The 21,115-nt window shown below is 34.8% G+C and overlaps 3 protein-coding genes across 4 annotated transcripts; all 3 read left to right on the top strand.

Moving 5' to 3' along the window:
• Positions 1 to 210: 210 nt before the first annotated feature.
• Positions 211 to 1,173, top strand: Olfr1048 (olfactory receptor 1048). The gene has a single exon (NM_147014.1). The coding sequence runs from the start codon at positions 211 to 213 to the stop codon at positions 1,171 to 1,173; it is 963 nt and encodes a 320-aa protein (NP_667225.1).
• A 6,901-nt stretch (positions 1,174 to 8,074) lies between these two features.
• Positions 8,075 to 9,034, top strand: Olfr1047 (olfactory receptor 1047). The gene has a single exon (NM_147012.1). The coding sequence runs from the start codon at positions 8,075 to 8,077 to the stop codon at positions 9,032 to 9,034; it is 960 nt and encodes a 319-aa protein (NP_667223.1).
• A 10,298-nt stretch (positions 9,035 to 19,332) lies between these two features.
• Positions 19,333 to 21,069, top strand: Olfr1046 (olfactory receptor 1046). Of its 2 annotated transcripts, XM_017318458.1 has the most exons (2): positions 19,333 to 20,260; positions 21,026 to 21,069. In XM_017318458.1, exons 1-2 carry the CDS (start codon positions 19,336 to 19,338, stop codon positions 21,067 to 21,069), a joined length of 969 nt encoding a protein of 322 aa, XP_017173947.1. In that variant the 5' UTR covers positions 19,333 to 19,335. The 2 variants fall into 2 exon arrangements, with proteins under 2 accessions (XP_017173947.1, NP_666793.2); NM_146582.2 differs by lacking the exon at positions 21,026 to 21,069 and having other exon boundaries at positions 19,336 to 20,286.
• The last annotated feature ends 46 nt before the right edge of the window (positions 21,070 to 21,115 follow it).

Raw genomic sequence — 21,115 nt, 5'->3', positions numbered from 1 at the left:
CCAGATATGGCAGTTCTCTGCTACATATGTAATGGGAGCCATGGACCCACCCATGTGCATTCTTTGGTTGGTGGTTTAATGTCTGGGAGCTCTATGGTGTCCTGTTAGTTGATTAAATAAATCATTTTCCTATGAGCCATGTAAATGTGACATTTTATCTTGTCTTTGAATTTGCTTGATTGATTCTATGCTTAAGTTGTTGGGAATTTCATGTCTTTTCAGAAGGTTGAAATGAGCCACAGGAACTCAACAGTGCCAGATGAATTCATTCTGACAAGAATTACACACAGGCCTGAGCTGCAGCTTCTGCTTTTGGGCGTCTTCATAGTCATCTACGGAGTTGCCATGATAGGCAACATGAGCATGATCATTTTGACCAAGTTGGACTCTCGCCTTCACACACCTATGTATTATTTTATCAGACACCTGGCTTTCATTGATCTTGGAAATTGCACTGTCATTTACCCCAAGATGATGGTAAATTTTGTGGTGGAACAAAATGTCATCTCTTACTATGCTTGTGCCGTGCAGATGGCATTCTACATTGCATTCATCATCAGTGAACTGTTTATATTGTCTGCAATGGCCTATGATCGCTATGTGGCCATCTGCAATCCTCTGCTCTACAGTGCAATCATGTCGCAGAGACGCTGTCATGTTCTGGTGGGCATTCCCTATCTCTACAGTGTCTTCCAAGCTGTGATGATAACTAGTAAGATTTTTACATTGACTTTCTGTGACTCTAATGTCATTAGCCATTTCTACTGTGACAATGTCCCTATGTTACTTTTACTGTGTTCAAATGCAAGGGATATAGAACTGTTGATCATATTATTTTCAGCACTTAATTTGATCTCCTCCCTCTTTGTAGTCTTAGTATCTTACCTTCTTATTCTACTGGCCATATATAGAATGCATTCTGCAGATGGAAGGAAAAAGGCCTTTTCAACTTGTGGGTCTCATCTGACAGTGGTAGTAGTATTTTATGGAACTCTACTCTTCATGTACTTACAGCCTAAATCCACACACTCCTTTGAAACTGACAAAATAGCCTCTGTGTTTTATACTTTAGTGATTCCAATGCTTAATCCCTTGATCTACAGCTTTAGAAACAAAGAAGTGAAAAATGCTGTTCTAAGAGTCTTTAGGTATCAATGCAAACTTTGTACTTAATCTTTAATTTGTAATTCTTTAATAAAATGTGATAAATATAAGTCAATATTAATGCTCTATATTAGTATATTCCTTTCTATTGGACAAAGAAGAAATCCTCATGATAATATATATAACATTAGAATGCATCCCTTGTAGTTACACAAAATAGTTCTTAAATTACAGAACTCCAGGGAAGGGAGAACCAGTCGAGACCATATCCAGAGGTTAGGCATGCCCCCCTACCCCCGACTGAGGGATGGGGCCACCCACCATCTCCAAAATTTTCACATAGAATTGCCTTTGTCTAAAAAAAAAATGCAGGGACAAAGAGTGGAACAGAGTCTGAAATAAAGGCCATCCAGAGACTGTCCAACCTGGGGATCCATCCCACATGCAGACACCAAACCCAGACACTATTGCTGATGCCAAGAAGCGTTTGCTGACAGGAGTCTGATACAGCTGTCTCCTGAGAGGTTCTGCCAGATCCTGACCAGTACAGATGTGGATGCTCACAGCCAACCATAGGACTGAGCCCAATGGAGTGGTTAAGGAAAGAACTGAAGGATCTGAAGGGGTCTTATCTGGCATCAATGGGAGGGGAGGCCCTTGGTTCTGTGAAGGCCTCATGCCCCATTGTAGAAGAATGTTATAACAGTGAGGCTGGAGAGGGTGGGTGGTAGGGGTGCACCCTCACAGAAGCAAGGTAACAGGGATGGGATAGGAGGTTTGCAGAGAGGGAACCTGGAAAGGGGATAACATTTGAAATGTAAATAAATAAAATATTCCATTTTGAAAAAAAAATTACAGAACTCCATTAAATGTTACTTCTTCCTTCTAACATTTCTTGCTATTGATTCAATATATTTCCAGCAGTTCCACTGAACAAATAGTATACAAGTGGGAGCATATGTTTACTTAAATGTCTGTGGCATGAACTTGGTTGTTTGGTTTGCAGAGAATTTTGTTTGCTACTTTTATTTTGTGTGTTTGGATAATTTTCTGCTTAATCTTGTTTTAACTTTATATTTTGAACTTAAACTACTGCAAATATAATAAGTGTCATGTACAGAGTATGTCTGAACATGACATATCTTTAGTTTGTCTGATTTTCTATCCTTTGGGCCTTTTGAATTTGATTAAAATGTTATATATTTCTAAAGTAATTATGATGGATGAAACTTACTGTATATTTCTATTTTTATTTATATTCAGGATGCCATGAAATTCCCATTATTTCTGGTCCTATTGTTTTCCTTTAAAAGATCTCCTCAAATCTGATGTTACATTCAGAATTTTGTATGGTTTCAGTGACTATTCACAAGATCGTTAGAAGAGTTTATAAGAGACTAATAACTTTAGCAGGTTACAATTAATACAACCACCTTCCCCTGATACATACAAAGTTGAATCTCACCACATACACACTACCACCACCACTGAGCTGAGTGCTCTTATTAGTGTTTCTTTTGCTTAGTGAATCTGGTGACAGAAATTATATATTTTGTGTGTTCTCTATTAGGATATTTGTATATTAGGTTTGAAATAAGCTAATCACTGATAAGAACATTTTCTAAGTTTCTACAAACACAAAACCAGTCTTTTGTCCTTTATTGGTATCTGTTTGTAAATCATAGCATCAACACTGTTGAGATCTGATATGTTCCCCAAACTCATGTGTTTCCAATTTATATCTGTGGTAGTTTTAATGAGACTGTTTCACAAAGGCCTGTCCTCATTGGTGGGCCTATTTGGGATGGATCAGTAGATGTGGCTTTATCAAAGGAAGTATGTGACTACAGACTAGCTTTGTGGTTTCAAAGACTCATATGATTCCCATTTTGTGCTCTCTGCCTCTTGTGGATCAAAACATGAGCTCTCTGCTACTGCTCTAGTACTATGGCTGTGTGCCTGCTGTCATGCTTCCTATCTTCACTGTCATGAAATGTAAATATTCAATAAACATGCTTTTTTATAAAGTAGTCTTGGTTGTGGTATTTTTCACAGCAGTAAAGTAATGAAGACAACAGCCAAAGTGATAACAACAGCCCAAGTGATGACATAGAGGTGGGAACTTAATGATCCCGTTAAGTTGGGTAGCAAGAGCACTTGCACAGTAGAGATAAAAGAAGACCATTAACATAGTGCATGAGGGAACAGCTTTCTTCTCTTGGGGTGGACATTGAGTAGACCTCACACAGGTAGAAATCTTGATCAGGAGATTTAAAATTCCCAAATAAGAGAAACATCATTTCTATTCCTTATAAGTTGTCTTATGGCAGGTCTTTCTTTATATCTGAGAAAAATTAAGGGCTGGTATATCTGTTTAAACTTTAATTTTATGCCTCTTTGAGTATGCCCACCAGGCTCACTAAGAGAATAGAACATATCCTCTAAGGCAGGCCAAGCCATATGTTTACTTTTAAAACGGAACTAGGCCTGTCAATCCCATATTGGTGGCAACCAACAACTGACTAAGTAGATTTAAGTTCCACTTAAAAATAGGGGAACAATCTCTAGTACTGGAAGCATAGTCTGCTTCTCTATGCTAGTGAGGGCATAGACCTTAAAAGAGAATCTTGTATTTTTACTTTGCTGGGCCATCTGAATTTCATACGATATTCTCAACCTTACCTTAATACCCACAGATAATTGTAATCACCATCCTTCATCATTGTGACAAAATTCCTAAAGACCTGCTTGAACAATTTCATAAGTTTCCTCTTTAGCTATTATCCCAGATGTTTGTACAGAAGAGAGTTTATTAATTTACAAGTTAATGTTTTTTTCTTTTTATATGTTTTTATATTTTGAGAATTTCATGAGTGCATCATTGAATTTGTATTATTTATGCATTCCTCTTTCTTTTCAATCCTCCCATCACTTGATACCCTCTCAAATTCATTGATTCTTCTTAAGTATTATTGTTATACATATACTTATATGTGTGTATAACTACTACATCTGCATACACAACCTAACCAAGATTTTTATGTTACTTTCCTTTATATCAGTTATAAAATTATTTTTTCAAGTCAGATGAATACAAGGTCCATAACACAAAAAAAAGAAAAAAAAGAAACAAAAAAGAAAAGCAGAAAAGAAAAGAGAAGAGAAGAGAAGAGAAGAGAAGAGAAGAGAAGAAAAGAAAAGAAAAGAAAAGAAAAGAAAAGAAAAGAAAAGAAGAGAAAAGAAAAAGGAAAAGAAAAGCAAAAGAAAAAAGAAGCTGAGACTGAAGGAAGGGCCCTCAGGGGATTGCCCCACCTGGGAATTCATTCTGCCTGCAAATACCAAACCAGACCTTGTTACCATTCCCAAGAGGCACTTGCTGACAATAACCTGGTGTGGCTGCTCTTTCGGAAGTTCAGCCAGCAGCTGACCAGTGCAGATGTGGATGCTTGGAGCTAACCTTCAGACTGAGCTCAGGGACCCTCCTGTGGGAGCTGGAGGAAGGACTGGAGGAGCTGAGGAGGATTGTAACGCCAGAGGAAGAACAACATCAGCTGGCAAAACCACCCCGTGCTCCCAGGGACTAGACCACCAACTAAAGAGTGTAGGGAGGGATCTATGGCTCCAGATACATACGTAGCAGATGATAGCCTTGTCTGACATCAATGGGAGGGGAGGTCCTTGGTCCAGTGGAAGTTTGATGCCCAGTATACTGAGATGCTGGAGGGATGGGGTGGGAGAGGGTGGTTGGGTGGGAGAGCAAAGAGAAGGAGGTGGGAGAGGTTGTGGGATGAGGGGGTTGTGGAGGAATAATCAGGAAGTGGGATATCATTTGAGATGTAAACAAATAGAATGATTAATTTAAAAAATGGCTTCTTCGAGCTGGTAATTGTTGACCTTCTATCTCAGTCAGCTGCTGAAAGTTTACTAGGTAGTCACTGCTACTGCCTTTGTCTCTTAGATACTTGCATCTTAGCTTTAAATGTGAGTAGGCTAAATAACATAACCATAAATCTCAATAGTCTCAAAAATTTGGCAAATTTTCCTTTTGTTGTTGTTCTTTTGGTTTTGTTTGTTTTTTGTTTGTTTGTTTGTGTACATGTTTTGTTTTTCATTTCTTTAGTAAGCACTCAAGATTCATGCTAAGCTGTGGTAACTTCCTCAAGTTCTGTTAAAATAAACATTAACGTGCTTAACAATTTTTTGTTCATTTTATAAAAATATTAATTTATGTATGATGTCAAGCTTCTAGCCTGGGCTGAATTCTCTCCCACACACCTATCAGGAGATGAAGGTTCAAAATGTGTGTGTGTGTGTGTGTGTGTGTGTGTGTGTGTGTGTGTATGCTTTTGGTAGTAAACATTTATACACTAATGAATACAAGTTTCCCTCATTTAATGAACATCCTCTAGGCATTTACTTATACTCTGAAGTGTTCTGAGATTATTCAAAATATTGCTTGGCACCTCCCAAGGGAGAGAATATCAAAAGATGAGAGAATATATATAAACTGTGTTAGATTTTTCCATGTGAAAAACACATGACACGCAAGATAGAGGATTCATCACAGGTAAAAATGAGTATCATGTGTCACAGACACCCCAATGTTTCAATGATATATGTATAATCTAACTTTAATAGCAAAGACACAGAAAATTATCACTATTTATTATTCAATATTTAGTGCTTCATGCCACCAAATGTAACTGCAATATGACTTCTCTCCTATAAATTCAAATAAACCTTTTGATATTTATATATTTCAAAGGAGAAACTAAAAGATTTTCTTAAGATCTCATTGTTTTCTTACTTTTATGTATATAAACTAAAATATATTCTTAAAATCTCATTGTTTTGTTACTTATATAAAGATGCGATGTATGTATATATTTAACTCAAGCTGATAAAAACTGAGAGTATAAAACAGTAAACTATAAAAATGTGAATGCCAAAGTGACATGATGAAAATATTCTTAGTTTCTTACAAATACTGACACATGTCTACTCTCTGATAATGCCAAAAATTTTGCTTTTTATTAAAAACAAGTATCATATGATTGTTAATGATTATTTGAGTAGATAGTAGATATTTACAAATCCAATGCTATGGTGCATAGAATTTCCAAAAGTTCTTTGATTTTTCAATGAGATCTGACAAACTTACAATTTCTTAATTAGGATAAAGTGTTGGTTCAGAGCTAAAACATGGCAGTGACCCAATTCACAGTAAAAATTTAAAAAGCTATCTGATTCTTGCCATGGAAATCTAAAGCTGGTGAAAGGAAGGCCGTTGCTGTTTTCAGAGTTAACAAGAGAACCAACATCCCCTTCTGTTCTTACATAACTATTGGAACGCATTGGAGAAAAAAAAATGAGATCTTCCTGAGCTTTATACAGAGATGAAGGAAAGATAGTTAAGGATGACAAAAAAGATCAGAAAATGATAACATTTATGTATAAATATGTCATAATGCAATGCATTAACTTATATACTAACTTAAAAAAATTAAAGAAGATAAATGTGGAGTCACCTTCTTACCAAACATAAGTTTTTTACTTCCAAAAATTACAAATAATTAGGCTTATATTGGTTGGTATTACCCTCCTTGAGCATATTCATTTCAGACTGCTTCCTGACATATAGGTCTACACAATACATTGGTGATACTGAAGACATAGTAGGGAAACAGAAAGCTGGTTTATGATCTGGAAAGTAATATTTTAAATAATTTAAGTGCATATTACATTATTATGTATGTTAATTTCTATATTTTAATTTTTGTTCATGTTTCACCAGACATGGATTTTAATATAATTTTCATCATAAAAGTATTTTTTTCATTTTAAAGCACTAAAAGTCATTTTACTAATTTAATAATAACTCTCATCTATCAACATGCATTATAATTTATAATCTGTTCAGCTTCTGATCATTATGGCATTCAGCTAAGCCCTATTTCAATAACATAGGCTTTTCTATCTTATCTCACATTTTATCATAATGTGAAGAAATTCTTATTGCTTATAGTTACCAAATAATTTATATCATATCCAGAAATTTTAAAAATATTGCTTATAATATATTTTATTTAGTTCTTGCAGCATTTTCCCAAAATTACATTTGAATATATTATATACTAAATACACCATAAGGTTAAGTGTTGGCAACATATATCTCAAAACATGGATCAGGAGGGTGAGGTAAGAGGCTTGTTAAAAGTGTGAGTACTTCTGAGGTGTATAATGATATCCTGTTTTGTAAAAGAAGGAGAGGGAGAACAATTCAGATAATATGTTCATAAAAATAATTCTATGAAATTTTCACATTCTAATAAAAATATTTGTGATATTGTTTATTGCTTTTATTGATGCATATATTTAACTTGTCAGTAGGTTGATGATTGAAATGTAAATCAATAGGTGTAAGAATTTTCATTTGTTTATACTGAAATAGCTGGTTTTGGTACTTTTTAAAATATAGAGCAATAAGTTTTTGCATGACTAAAAGAGTGACGATAAGTACAATCTTTAACTAAACTAGGATTTCTATGTGACTGTAATTATACATCAAACATTAAAAGGATATATATATATATACAGAGAGAGAGAGAATTTATAATTGTTTCATTTTCTTTTGGATTAGTACAGAGTTTTTGAGACACGATTACACTGTATGCCCCAAACTGAAGTTTACATTCATGTTACAACTAGAAATGCATAGGGAGTGTCAAAATGTTTGGCAAATGAAATCATGCACAATTAAGATACTCAGTCTGCTTTTGCATTTCTAACTAAATGAAATATATTGTCATTTAAGAACAATGAGTTTATAATTACATCATAATTTCTTTTTAATTTTGAATTTTGTATTGTTTATACTAATATTGTATACTAAAATCTACAGTTGATCATATAAGATAGCTATTGATGATACTGATATCTGTACTCTGAACAGGTTTTCTAATAAACCACGATGGGGAGACACAACCTTACAGTGGTGACTGAATTTGTCCTGATGGGCATCACTGACCGCCCTGAGCTTCAGGCCCCATTGTTTGGACTATTTCTCATTATCTATCTAATTTCACTGATAGGAAACTTGGGCATGATCATCCTCACCACAGTGGACTCCAAGCTACAAACACCTATGTACTTTTTTCTCAAACATCTGGCGATTACAGATCTTGGTTATTCTACATCCGTGGGACCCAAAATGTTAGTAAATTTTGTTGTGGATCAAAATACAATATCATTTAAACTTTGTGCCACACAGCTTTCTTTCTTTCTTGTGTTCATTGTCAGTGAGCTCTTTATTCTGTCTGCTATGTCCTATGACCGCTATGTGGCCATCTGTAAGCCTTTGCTCTATACTGTCATTATGTCACAAAAGTTATGTTGGGTACTAGTGGCAATTCCTTATCTTTATTGCACATTTGTTTCTCTTCTAGTCACAGTTAAGATTTTCACTTTGTCTTTCTGTGGCTACAATGTCATCAGTCATTTCTACTGTGACAGTCTCCCCTTGTTACCTCTGCTCTGCTCAGATACACATGACATTGAACTGATAATTTTAATCTTAGCAGCCTTTGATTTGATTTCATCTCTTCTGGTTGTCCTTGTGTCTTACCTGCTCATCCTCATAGCCATTGTGAGGATGAACTCTGCTGAGGGCAGGCGGAAGGCTTTCTCCACCTGTGGGTCCCACCTGACAGTAGTCATTGTCTTCTATGGGACTTTGATATTTATGTATGTGCAGCCTAATTCCAGCCACTCCTTTGAAACTGATAAAGTGGCTTCCATATTCTACACACTGGTGATCCCCATGTTGAATCCCTTGATATATAGTTTGAGAAACAAAGATGTAAAATATGCTCTGAAAAGGACATTGAATAATTTGTGTAAGTTATTTTCTTTGGCATTTCATAAAATATAGTTTTTTTCGTGTTCAGTGCTTGTTCCATGTGCATCCAGAAAATATAAAAAAGTTTCAATGTGAATTTAAACAATATACTATATTTATATTACTTTTACTGCTAAGCATAGGCTTATAATGCAAACAAAATTCAAAAGAAGTAAATGTATCTTTTCCATAATAAGTTGATTTTATAAAAAAACTTGAGAGAATATACACCACACGCACACACACACACACACACACACACACACACACACACACACTAGTTCTAAGAATAGTGATGCAATGAAGTATCATGGGAAATAATTATTTATATTTATATATATGTAAATGTATATGTATATGTGTGTGTATGTATGTATGAATCTGTTTCTTGTGTGTTAATCACCTGTTGAAATAAAGCTTGAGATGACTGTTCCTGTTATGTTAATTTGTCTAAGTAATTACTTTCTCTCAGACTTAATCTTTACTTTTCAATATAGTATTGTTTTATTTGTGCTCCATAATATTTGTTTACATAAAATGGAATTCCTATTACTTTGCCCAAACAAAGACTATTTCAAACACTATTACTGCCTTAGTTCTTTGTCAATATTTTCATTTCAACATATAATTCTGTTACTTTTGCCTAAGTAATACAAAGACCCTTACTCTCCCATGATCCGGTGTCACTCAACCCATTTTTTTCACAATCTGAGACCTTTCGTTTAAGATCAGTACGCTGAACTATTATAAATGAGCTGAAGTACCTGCTTGTATTTCTCTGCTGGCCCTACTTAGTAACTGTTTGCTCAGAATTACAATTTTTTAAATTATCTACAGACATATGATAACTACTTAGTAGAGCATAATTTTTATATCTTTTGGTAAGAAGATCAAATTAAAATAATTTTGTATATTTTCAACATGGTTATATATCACAACATTAACCAATATTTATTATGATTTCATTGATTCTCATTGATTGGTTGTATCAAAGTATTGCTCAGCTTATCATTAGCAAATCCAGTGATTGTATATATTTCATTTCGTTCTACTTGATCTATACAATTATCCTTTGATGTTGTTAGCTCCTCAGAGTTACAGTGAGTCTGATGTATAAGAATTTGTCTTGTATTTTACACACAATTGTTTAATGTCATTTTCTAAACAAAATATTATTTTTCATGTAAGCACACATTTTTGAGAACTAGTTACCAGATTCTTTAGAAGTATCATGTTATATTCATTCTTCAAGCTAGAAAGAAGTGATACACCAAATTAATTCAAAACTATGTACAAATATAAATAGCATTAGCATAAATAATATTAGGGATAGCTATATAGGCTGGCACAATGTGATATTGTAGTATTTAAACTATTTTTATTATTGAGGCAGCAATCTGCACTACAACTCAGCTTACCATAGAACTCACTATGTATACAGAATCATATAGAATGTATAGTAATTCTCCTCCTTTCTTCTAAGTACTGTGATTAAATGTCTTAGCTCTGACACCAGCTGTGGTTTCTTTTCAAACTGAGAACTATTTCTTCACTTGACTTCATTAAAAATAAATTTATGAGCTGAAGACATACTGCAGCATTAAGAGTGCTCATGCATAGGATCTTAGTTCATTTCCCAGAAATTATGCTAGGAGAATCACAACTGTTTGTAATCTAGTTCCAGTCATCTGTCTTCCATAGGAAGTAAACCCATCTAGTGCACGTAAACTCATCAGAGCACATGTAAACATATAAAATAATAAATACTTTTAAAATTATATGTGTATTCAAAGAAAGTTTAAATGGTAATGTCACCACAAAAATGCAAAAGAAAAAAATCAAAGTATATTATCACATATAGTTAAATAGTACATATAATTGGTACAGTGAAAATTGTATTTAAGATAATCAAACTACTAAGGACTTACAGGTAATATTTTTGAGTCACGTATGTCAGATGGGCCAGAGACAGTGTTAGCAGAATTTAACAGTAAATAGTTAGAAATATACCAAAGAAAATAAGGAGAAGGAGGAGGAGGAGCATTGAGGAGGAACATTGAGGAGGAGGGGAAGCATCAAGGAAGAGGAAGAAAGAGGCAGAGGAAGGGGGAGAAGAAAGGTAGAGGAGGAATGCAGAGGAGAAGGAGAAAAAAGAAGAAGTAGGGGGAGTAGAAGGAGAAAAAAGAAGGGAGAAAGAGAAGGAGGGGGAGAAGAAAGAAAAAAGAGGAGAAAGAAGACATGGACAAGGAAGAAGATGAAAAGAGCAAGAACATGAACAGGAGAACAGGAGAAGACAGGGGAGAGGGAGAAGGGTGGAATGGAAAGTAGAGTTTCTTGATTTATGTCTCTAATGTTCAGCTAAAACATGGCAAAAGAAGACTGAAAAGATAATTTTTCATAAATATGCTAGCCAATGATTTGTAGAATGGAATTCCACGGGGAGAAAATAAGAGATAAAGTTTCCTCCACAAAAAAGAAGAAAGAAAGAAAGAAAGAAAGAAAGAAAGAAAGAAAGAAAGAAAGAAAGAAAGAAAGAAAGAAAGAAAGAAAGAAAGAAAGAAAGAAAGGGAAAGGAAAGGGAAGGGAAGGGAAGGGAAGGGAAGGGAAGGGAAGGAAAGGAAAGGAAAGGAAAGGAAAGGAAAGGAAAGGAAAGGAAAGGAAAGGAAAGGAAAGGAAAGGAAAGGAAAGGAAAGGAAAGGAAAGGAAAGGAAAAGAAAGGAAAGGAAAAGAAAGGGGGAGGGAGGGAGGGAGGAAGGAAGGAAGGAAGGAAGGAAGGAAGGAAGGAAGGAAGGAAGGGAGGAAGGAAGGAAGGAAGGAAAGAAGGAAGGAAGCTGGTTTTCTCCTTACTGCTTGGACTTAAATAGTTTTGTATCAGCTTCAGCCACCAAGGAAGTTATTTAAGGAGAATCACAATGAGCATTTTCTGGGAGTTTCTGTCAATACCTGTTATCACACCATTGACCAGTATGATACAGGGATTTGCTACGTTCTAAACTGAACATGGCCCAAATGTCTAAAATTAAAAACTCAACTGATAGCACGTGCCGGAGAGGATGTGGAACAAGGGGAACTCTTCTACTCTGGGTTGGAGTACAAATTTGTACAACTGCTTTCAAAATCAGTTTGGTGGTTTCTCAGAAAACTGGGACTAGCACTACCTTAAGACCAGCTACACCACTCCTGGGCATAAACCCAAAAGATGCTCCATCATCTCACAAAGACACTTGCTCAACTATGCTTTATTCATAATAGCCAGAAACTAGACACAACCTAAATCTTCCTCAGATGAAGAATGGATAAAGAAAATGTGTTACACTTTGGTAGTACCCAATTTAAAACTGCATTGCACAGCCCTGTTCTCTATCTTCTGGCTCTTTATATTCAGTCTTCATTTGTGTACCCATTGAAGAATCGACTAGGTGCTAATCAATACTTTCAAACAATGCACTGAAAACTATGGTCACATGCATAGAAACATGGTTAAACTAAATGAGCCTCGATTTGGAGGCCCTCTTCCTTTTTTTCTTTTCCAATTTTTTATTAGGTATTTTCTTCATTTACATTTCAAATGCTATCCCAAAAGTCCCCCATATCCCCCCCTGCTCCCCTAACCACCCACTCCAACTTCTTGACCTTGGCATTCCCCTGTACTGGGGCATACCAAGTTTGCAAGCCAAGGGTCCTCTCTTCCCAATGATGGCTGAATAGGCCACCTTCTGCTACATATGCAGCTAGAGACACAAGCTCTGGGGGTACTGGTTAGTTCATATTGTTGTTCCACCTATAGGGTTGCAGACCCCTTCAGCTTCTTGGGTGCTTTCTCTAGGTCTTCCATTGGGGGCCCTGTGTTCCATCCACTTCTGTATTTGCCAGGCACTGGCATAGCCTAACAAGAGACAGCTATATCAGGGTCCTTTCAGCAAAATCTTGCTGGCATATGCAATGGTGTCTGCTTTTGGAGGCTGATTATGGGATGGATCCCCGGGTGCAGCAGTCTCTAGATGGTCCATCCTTTCATCTCAGCTCCAAACTTTGTCTCTGTAACTCCTTCCATGAGTGTTTAGTTCCCAATTCTAAGGGGTTAAGTGTCTACACTTTGGTCTTCATTCTTCTTGAGTTTCATGTGTTGGAGGCCCTCTTCTTGACCTCTTCTCTGGAAAAGATACTTTCTGCTGTTCTCAGCATTTGCTTGGATCTGAGGCCTTGTGAGCATTCCTACTTTCATGTCAATTATGTATTATTCTCATTCAGGCCATGTTTAGTCAGCCATGTTGGTAAGACTTTAATTGTGTAGTTCCTTATATGGTCAGGCATGAAAGCATGTAGTTAGTATCATAGAACATACAAGAAATATAGATTGAGAAGTTCGTATTTATGCATTTAGGAGTATGCATGCACACACACACACACACACAAACAACACACAAATGTAATAACAATTAGGAAAAAGAGAGGCCGTGAATTTGAAAGAGAGTAAGGGAGGTTTTGAGTAAAGAATTATATACTCAAAAATATTAATTTTAAATATATTTTTAAAAACATAAAAAGTATGTAATAAGTAAATACAAATGGATATAGTGAAGAAACTCATAGAATAATAGAACTAGGAGGGAAATTCAAAGAGGCCCAGTGTTGTGGATAGCCCTGGGGCTAATTAATTCAGTTCTCCTGTGAGTGGTTGTGAACAAGGAATAAGTTAGCACTCAGGTGATTTCTTGTAAACCTGCTTCCCACCTTAATTTGTAAAATAAAGGAGAGCTGATAATTGGGCAGATAAAAGGGAAGGTGGAGTGGAAGGTGAGGAGAGAGAAGAAGGAGAAAATGGAAGAGGGAGAGGACACAGAGGAAGAGGAAGAAGAAGAAAAGCATAGAAGCACATGGCCTGGAGAAACCGAAAGTTCTGAGGGGAAGGTGGTAGTGTAGCAGTAGATCTGCCCAATCTAGGTGCACAACATGTAATCATATTGACTGAGTTGTGTTTTCATTGCCGGGACATATTTGGGAGGACATTTACTGCAACAGTCCAGGGATCATAATTTTAGTAAATGTTTGAAATTGTCAAAGAACAAATTCATTTAAATTTGTAAAAAAAATTCAAGAACAAAACAATAACAGTAAAATAATAGTACAATGGCTTCAGATACTGTAAACTCCTAAGCTTATAAAGAGAAAAACCATCAGGTTCCAAGTTAAGACTGTAAAAAAATAATAATAAGCTCACTTCATCAAACCCCCATTTGTTGAGAAGTTCATGAATAATTAAAATGTTTGCAACTGGTGTGACAGGAAAGACAGAACCCCACAAGACATTAAGACTAATTAGCACCATGCTGCTCTTCTATGCTGGGTCATTATGAACATTGAAATGAGAAAAAAATTCCATGAAATGAACAAAAAAAAATGCCTTTTGCAAAAGGAAACATTTGTAATTTAAAAATATTGTGTTCTCCATAATTTTACAATTGTCAGTGGCCAAATTCCATCTGCACACAGTTTCTTAATTGAAGAGAGTGGCCTCTTGGGAATTCAGGATTGAGGGGATTGCAATTTAGTAAATATGATGGAAGTGACTGAGGGGGATCACACAGAAAGGTGTTAGCAGTTAGGGGAAAGCACTAGGAGGAGTTTAATTTCTAGGATGTGTTACTGGCACACAGTGAAAAGGAAGGTCAAATACTTAGAAGGATTGAGGTGTTGACCCTATTCCTGTACTGTATTTTATTTGATATACATATTCTCTTTATATATATATATATATATATGTATATATATATATATATGTATATATATATATATATATAATCTCTAATATAATATAATCTCTATTCTCTCTCTCTATATATATATATATATTATATATATATATTATATATATATTATATATATTATATATATTATATATATTATATATATATTATATATATATTATATATATAATCTCTATTCTCTTTATATATATATATATATATACATATATATATATATATATATCTATATATAATCTCTAAAGCCCTTGTTGATAAAAAATACAACATTCCACATACTAGTCTCTAAAACACCAAATGACACACACAATAAACGTGAAATGCATACATGTTCAGTGATTCAGTACCCAGGGAGATGTGACCATTCCAACATAGGTTGGTTTTCATATCTTATTTGCTTTCCTTGGTCTGTGTATAGTTAGGAATGGTCCATACTTTTTTTCAGTGATCTTTGGCTATTTTGGAAGGACTGTTTTCCAGTGGAGTAAACAGGTTTTTTGTATATTGAGCTGATTTGGAGTTCACTCACATTCACTGTTTTGTATCTCTCCATTGTCATTACCAGTTTCAGACTTAATTTAACTTCAAGTTACTGGATATATACACAGCAAAGGAGAAACACTCCACTTTTTCCCTTGATTCTTAGGATCTTTTGCAGATCTACCTTCTTTTTTAATCTTTCCATTCCCTTAAGTGTATTTTACATGTAATTTCAAGGTGATTTACAGTTTAATAGTGGAAAATGTAGCTGTTTTTCCAGACTGTTGGGAAAGTAAAATATAAATCAATGCTCACTATACAACATAGACCAATATACCCACTTCTCTCCAAACATTATAAAACTAGAACGAACACTCATTGTCTTCATGAATTAACTGTCTTAGGAATAGGATTGCCATATAAAATCAATTTAAACTCTTGTGTTTTCAACTGATTTACTGCAATTAAGTTACTTAAGCTTTTCTTATATTTTACTTATTACAATTATTTTTCTGGAGACAAAAAGTCATTTAATAGAAATGTAAACTGTAGAATATCTTTTTAGATTCAAGAAAATAAAAACACCTGACCTATTAACCAAATACTGTTACAGTCCTGGATGCCTATTTGCTATAAAACATTCTTCCACATCAGAAGGACTGGATTATCAGATCATGAGAGTATCCCATGATGTTCAAGATCACAATGTAATTAACCTTATCTGCAAAATGACATTTATAACAAAATATTATTGCTTTAAAATTGTTGACTAATACAAAGAAAAATATAAGAAAATCTGATGTGCAATATGTACTGATAAAAATAGAGTAAGTTATTCTCTTCTTCAATAGTAGATAATGAGAAACTAATAAGTAATGTTTGCATACATAATTTATTATTATAAGCTCAAAGGAAACGCTTGTAATAATCACACTAAAAGGCTTCTTTTTAAACAGTAAAATAAAACAAACAAAACACAAAAAAATGACTTTTCCAATTGACAAATTACTACCTATGAACAGACACTATGTATGATATTGAATTTAACATTTCCCTATGAATAAAAGGTTATGAATTTGATCACCATTTATTGGTAATTAAAATTTTTTAAAATATGGCTAAGAAAAGTGAAAAAATACTGGATGACACTTTGAATTAATTTGCTAGCACATTGTGTTTGTATGTGTGTATAAGTGAACATGTGTATGCAAATGCAACCATGAGTGAAACATTCCATTCATTTTTTTTAACCACAGTGCTCAAGCATAGCTCACAAGAACACCTCAGATGTCCTTCCTTGAATTTCAGTTTACTTAAGAAAGGCTCTTTTTTAAAGCCATCGATGACAACCTAGTTAGCCTGTGACTGCCTGAGTATTCTCCTTGGCTTTCTGAAGCACCACTGATATTACATTAGGTCAGGGTCAGAATTTTCATCAGTTCTGGACATTTAATTCAGAGACATATAGAGGTATGAATCTCAGGTTGGCCATACTTGCTCAGGGAGCACTTTGCCCACTGAGTTGTTTCCAAGCACTTGCTAGAATTTTGTTGTAAATTTTACACAGTGTTAAAGGATATTAGTCTACAGATATTTCCACTGTTGTATCAATGATTGATTTCATTTTAAGAGTAACAATGACAGTTTAACTGAAGGTGAAGAATTTCCTACACTCCTGTTTTAAAAATAGAAATTTGAGACAAATTGGTGCTACTTCTTCACTGAAAATTTGGGGGAATTCAGAAGCTAAAACCCCAGAGATAACTTCAGTAATCTGAAAAACAAGGCTATCTCCCTAGCACAACCTTAATTTATAGGTCCATCATAGTGAAAAGAAGGTGTTAATTATATCAGGCAGAATAGCATGGGAAGAAACAATCACTAGAGTTTTCTTTCCTATGTGTTTTTAAAGAAATATAATTCTACAGACCTACATAGATCAAATAATTTCTGGAAGAGTTACGTAAATTAAAATACTTGGAGAGATATCAAAACCAGTTTTCTGGAAATCAGACATAGATTAAATATATTATAAATATATGAGCCATGATTCACCAGGATTCACTATGGGCTTCTTATTAGAAACATTGTGTCTCATGGGGTGTTTTTCTGAATCAACTCTTTATTTGTTTGTAATATGTGAATGTGTTGTTCCTTTTATTTATGGGTTACAAAAGAATAGTAAAATTAAAAATTCTATCATGTTATCAGTCTAAGATGCTCATAAAGTTAATAAATTTGTGATTTTCATCATTTAATAATATGGATTGGCCCATAGGTTCCATTAGCCTAAGGAATGAATCATTTTTCTTTTCCTAATATTATATTCAAAGAACAATTAGTAGATGCACAAGACACTCATCCCAAAGGAAATCATGTACAATTTGTTAATCCATTCGTATTTGAACTGCAATACAGTGAGTCCCATGGGACCAGAAAAGGACTTAAATCTATTGTGTCACAAACAGAGAAGATCACAGCAGCAAAACTCCTAAGCAAGGTCTCCACGCAGGTAAGAAGGAACAGTGGGCTTTGATAGGTTTTAAAGACATACTTAAACTCAACTATTTCCAAAGACCTAAATATTAATAGTATTAGTGCCCAGGGAAGACCTTTTATTCAGTTTCTATTAGTCTCTGTTCATTGTTCTGAATGGGTATCTAAACCCACTGCCTTGCTCCTCAGCCATCCATTTTAACAAGAATCATTCTCTATCATTATCCATCTGGGTTCACCTCTGCCTCATAGTCCATGTTTACTTGGGTTGACTTTCCTGAAGATGTGGCACAATATAGCGTTTATGAGACTATATTCCTAGGCTGGATGAGTTACCTGGAGCTTCACTTTGCCACTTATATAAAGGTGACCTTTATAAAATGATTGCAGCCTCTAATCCTCAGTTTGCTTGAATCCTAGATGAGTGAGAAAGAGATGACTACTTCCTAGTGTACTGAGAGCATCACATGAATTTGGGTCTATAAGGAGATTAAAGTATATCCAGCACAAAATGTTTTATCCTTTTTCTCTTGAAATTTATATTTGTTCTACTGGTTTCTTTCCATAGTTCTCTCCAGGTGTTTAAAAACAGTCCAGATATTCAGGACCATGCTTTCACAAAAGAGAGATGTACAGTTCAGAGGTCATTAGAAATAGTGATTCAGCAGGAACAATTGTTAAAAAAATCAAACTGAGATGTTAGGATATTCTGAAATAAGCCTCTAGAGTTAGGTTTCACACTTTAGTAAACAAGCTGATATGTACATTCATCCATAAACAGAGATGTGCTAACTGCTATGTGACTGTCAAAAATAACGTGTAAACTATTTCTAATTGTTTCTTTAAGCCTGTGTCTGGCTTGTTTAGAAAAAGACATTTCCTATTATTTATATCTGTCTATATCTATGTCTATGTATATAGCCTGTAGATATACACATAAGCATAGATATCTTATCTAGCTCTACAACTATATCATCTATATTTATATTTGTCTATAGTATGTGTGTGTTTATGTGTGTTTGAGGATGTGTGTGCTTTTAAACTTGAAAATTTGAAAAGGAGAAATAAAAAAACCCTTTTTTACCTAGTTAAAATCTTGGCAACAGATGAAGTAAATATTTTTTCTTTTATCACAGTAAGTGCTTACGGCTGAATATGATGGCACATGCCTATATCCCTATCTCTCAGCTCTCATGCGTATTAGCAGCAGGATTGTAAGTTCTTGGTTGTTCTCAGCCACATAGTTAATGTGAAGCCAGACAAGCCTACAGAAGGTTCTGTTGATGCAGAGACAGGATGAATACAAATTCCACACCATTCTGAGCAAGACCCAATCTCAAAACAGAACAGAATATAAAAACAAAATCAAAAGCATTTAATACTCTTTTATTATTCTGCCCCTGGTAAAGCTCACTGAGGCATGGCTTTTTGGATATAAATGTTGTCTTCTATATATCTCTTGAATGGAGCAGAACTGGTTAGGTAGAAGAAGCCATATCTTATATGTCATGCTATAGGCTCTCTGACATACAGGATTTTAGAAATAACGTATGTTAAACTTACTTCCTGCACAGATTGACACTTTTGAACCAAATGGAGAAATCCAACCACAGTGCGAGGATCCAGGTCACTGAATTTATTCTCTTGGGACTCACCAACAACCCAGGCCTCAAAGCACCACTCTTTGTAATATTTTTAATCATATATTTGGTAACACTGATGGGCAATCTGGGCATGGTTATCCTGACTCATGTAGACTCGAAACTACATACTCCTATGTACTTTTTCCTGAGACATTTATCAATCACGGATCTTGGCTACTCTACAGTTATAGGTCCAAAAATGATGGTAAACTTTGTAATGCAGCAGAATATCATTTCCTACACAGGGTGTGCTGTGCAACTGACATTCTTTGAGATTTTCATCATTACTGAACTGTTTATCCTCTCAGCCATGGCTTATGACCGCTATGTAGCCATCTGCAAACCTCTTCTCTATGTGATCATCATGGCAGGAAAAGTACGTTGGGGGCTGGTACTGGTACCCTATCTCTATAGCCTATTTGTGTCCTTACTTCTCACAGTTAAGTTATTCACACTGTCCTTTTGTGGCTCTAACATCATTAGTTACTTTTATTGTGACTGTGTCCCTCTGATATCTCTGCTCTGTTCTGACACACATGAATTAGAACTGATTATTTTAATTTTCTCAGGCTGCAATTTACTCTCTTCCCTCCTCATTGTGCTGGTGTCTTACATGTTCATTTTTGTGGCAATTCTCAGGATGAACTCCAAGGAGGGGAGGTCCAAAGCCTTCTCCACGTGCAGCTCTCATCTGACAGTAGTGGTTGTGTTCTATGGAACACTGCTGTTTATTTACCTGCAACCCAAATCTAGTCATACTTTTGAAATTGATAAAATGGCCTCTGTGTTTTATACACTAGTCATTCCTATGCTCAATCCATTGATATACAGCCTAAGAAACAAAGAAGTAAAGGAGGCCCTTAAGAGAACTCTTACTCAGGGACTCAGAATCCACACTTAATATCTCAATTCAGGTGCACAGCTTCATACTATGTCAGACCGTGAGACACATGAGATTATCAAATAGCAGAAATGCACAGCAAGATTGAGTCTCTTTTTTCATTTCTTACATGAAAACCTCTTTTCTTTCCAATACAAAAGAATAAAAAATAGGTCTAACAAAATAAAATCTCCAAATGACAATCAAGATCCCATGGGAAACAGTAGTTTATAAATATGGGAAAATGTAGAAATGCAGGATTTTTTTTTGTTGCTTAAATTTCATCTTGTAAAAGAAAAAATAAAGGTTAATTAAAATGAATCAATATAAAGTATAGAATTGGTAACCTACATTTTACAGCTGGCACTGTGTACTAAAATTAAATAAGATTATACAATAAAGAACATACATGTTAAACTGGAGGCAAGAAAAAAAATGTAATCAATGTAATTACAACAGAAAATCAATTTAAAAAGTTAAAGCTAAAGGTCAAAGAAAAGAATAGATCCAGGATAAAATTTCAATCAATGTTAGATAATATTTTACATATCAAGGAAAATTATACATAGAAAGATGTTTTTTATTTCGAAACTATGAACAGTTATCATGGGTAAGTTCACAGCCACTTGATGCAATCTTTTAAGACCAAAATCCTCAAATGAATTATGAATTATGGTAATCTAGCTATCTGCTGCTAAACTATAAATATATATGTTTATGCAGTGAAGATAACTGGACCTGAAGGAGCAGTTGTGTGACCATCATAGGTGTCTTTTTTCCATTGAAAGCTTTCATAAAATGTGATAGATTTCTGAAACACTATGGTGCTCTTATATTTCTAAAAACAAAA

This window comes from Mus musculus, chromosome 2 (genome assembly GCF_000001635.26).
Source record: "Mus musculus strain C57BL/6J chromosome 2, GRCm38.p6 C57BL/6J".
NCBI classification, from domain to species: Eukaryota; Metazoa; Chordata; class Mammalia; order Rodentia; family Muridae; genus Mus; species Mus musculus.
Note: the sequence above shows the minus strand (reverse complement) of the source record. Positions and strands in the feature narration are given on the sequence as shown.

Coding starts and splice junctions, on each gene's coding strand:
- Olfr1048 (NM_147014.1), top strand. CDS start 211: ATGTCTTTTCAGAAGGTTGAAATGAGCCACAGGAACTCAACAGTGCCA.
- Olfr1046 (XM_017318458.1), top strand. CDS start 19,336: ATGGAGAAATCCAACCACAGTGCGAGGATCCAGGTCACTGAATTTATT. Junction 20,261..21,025: donor GGCCCTTAAGAGAACTCTTA/CTCAGGGACTCA, acceptor AGTTGTGTGACC/ATCATAGGTGTCTTTTTTCC.
- Olfr1047 (NM_147012.1), top strand. CDS start 8,075: ATGGGGAGACACAACCTTACAGTGGTGACTGAATTTGTCCTGATGGGC.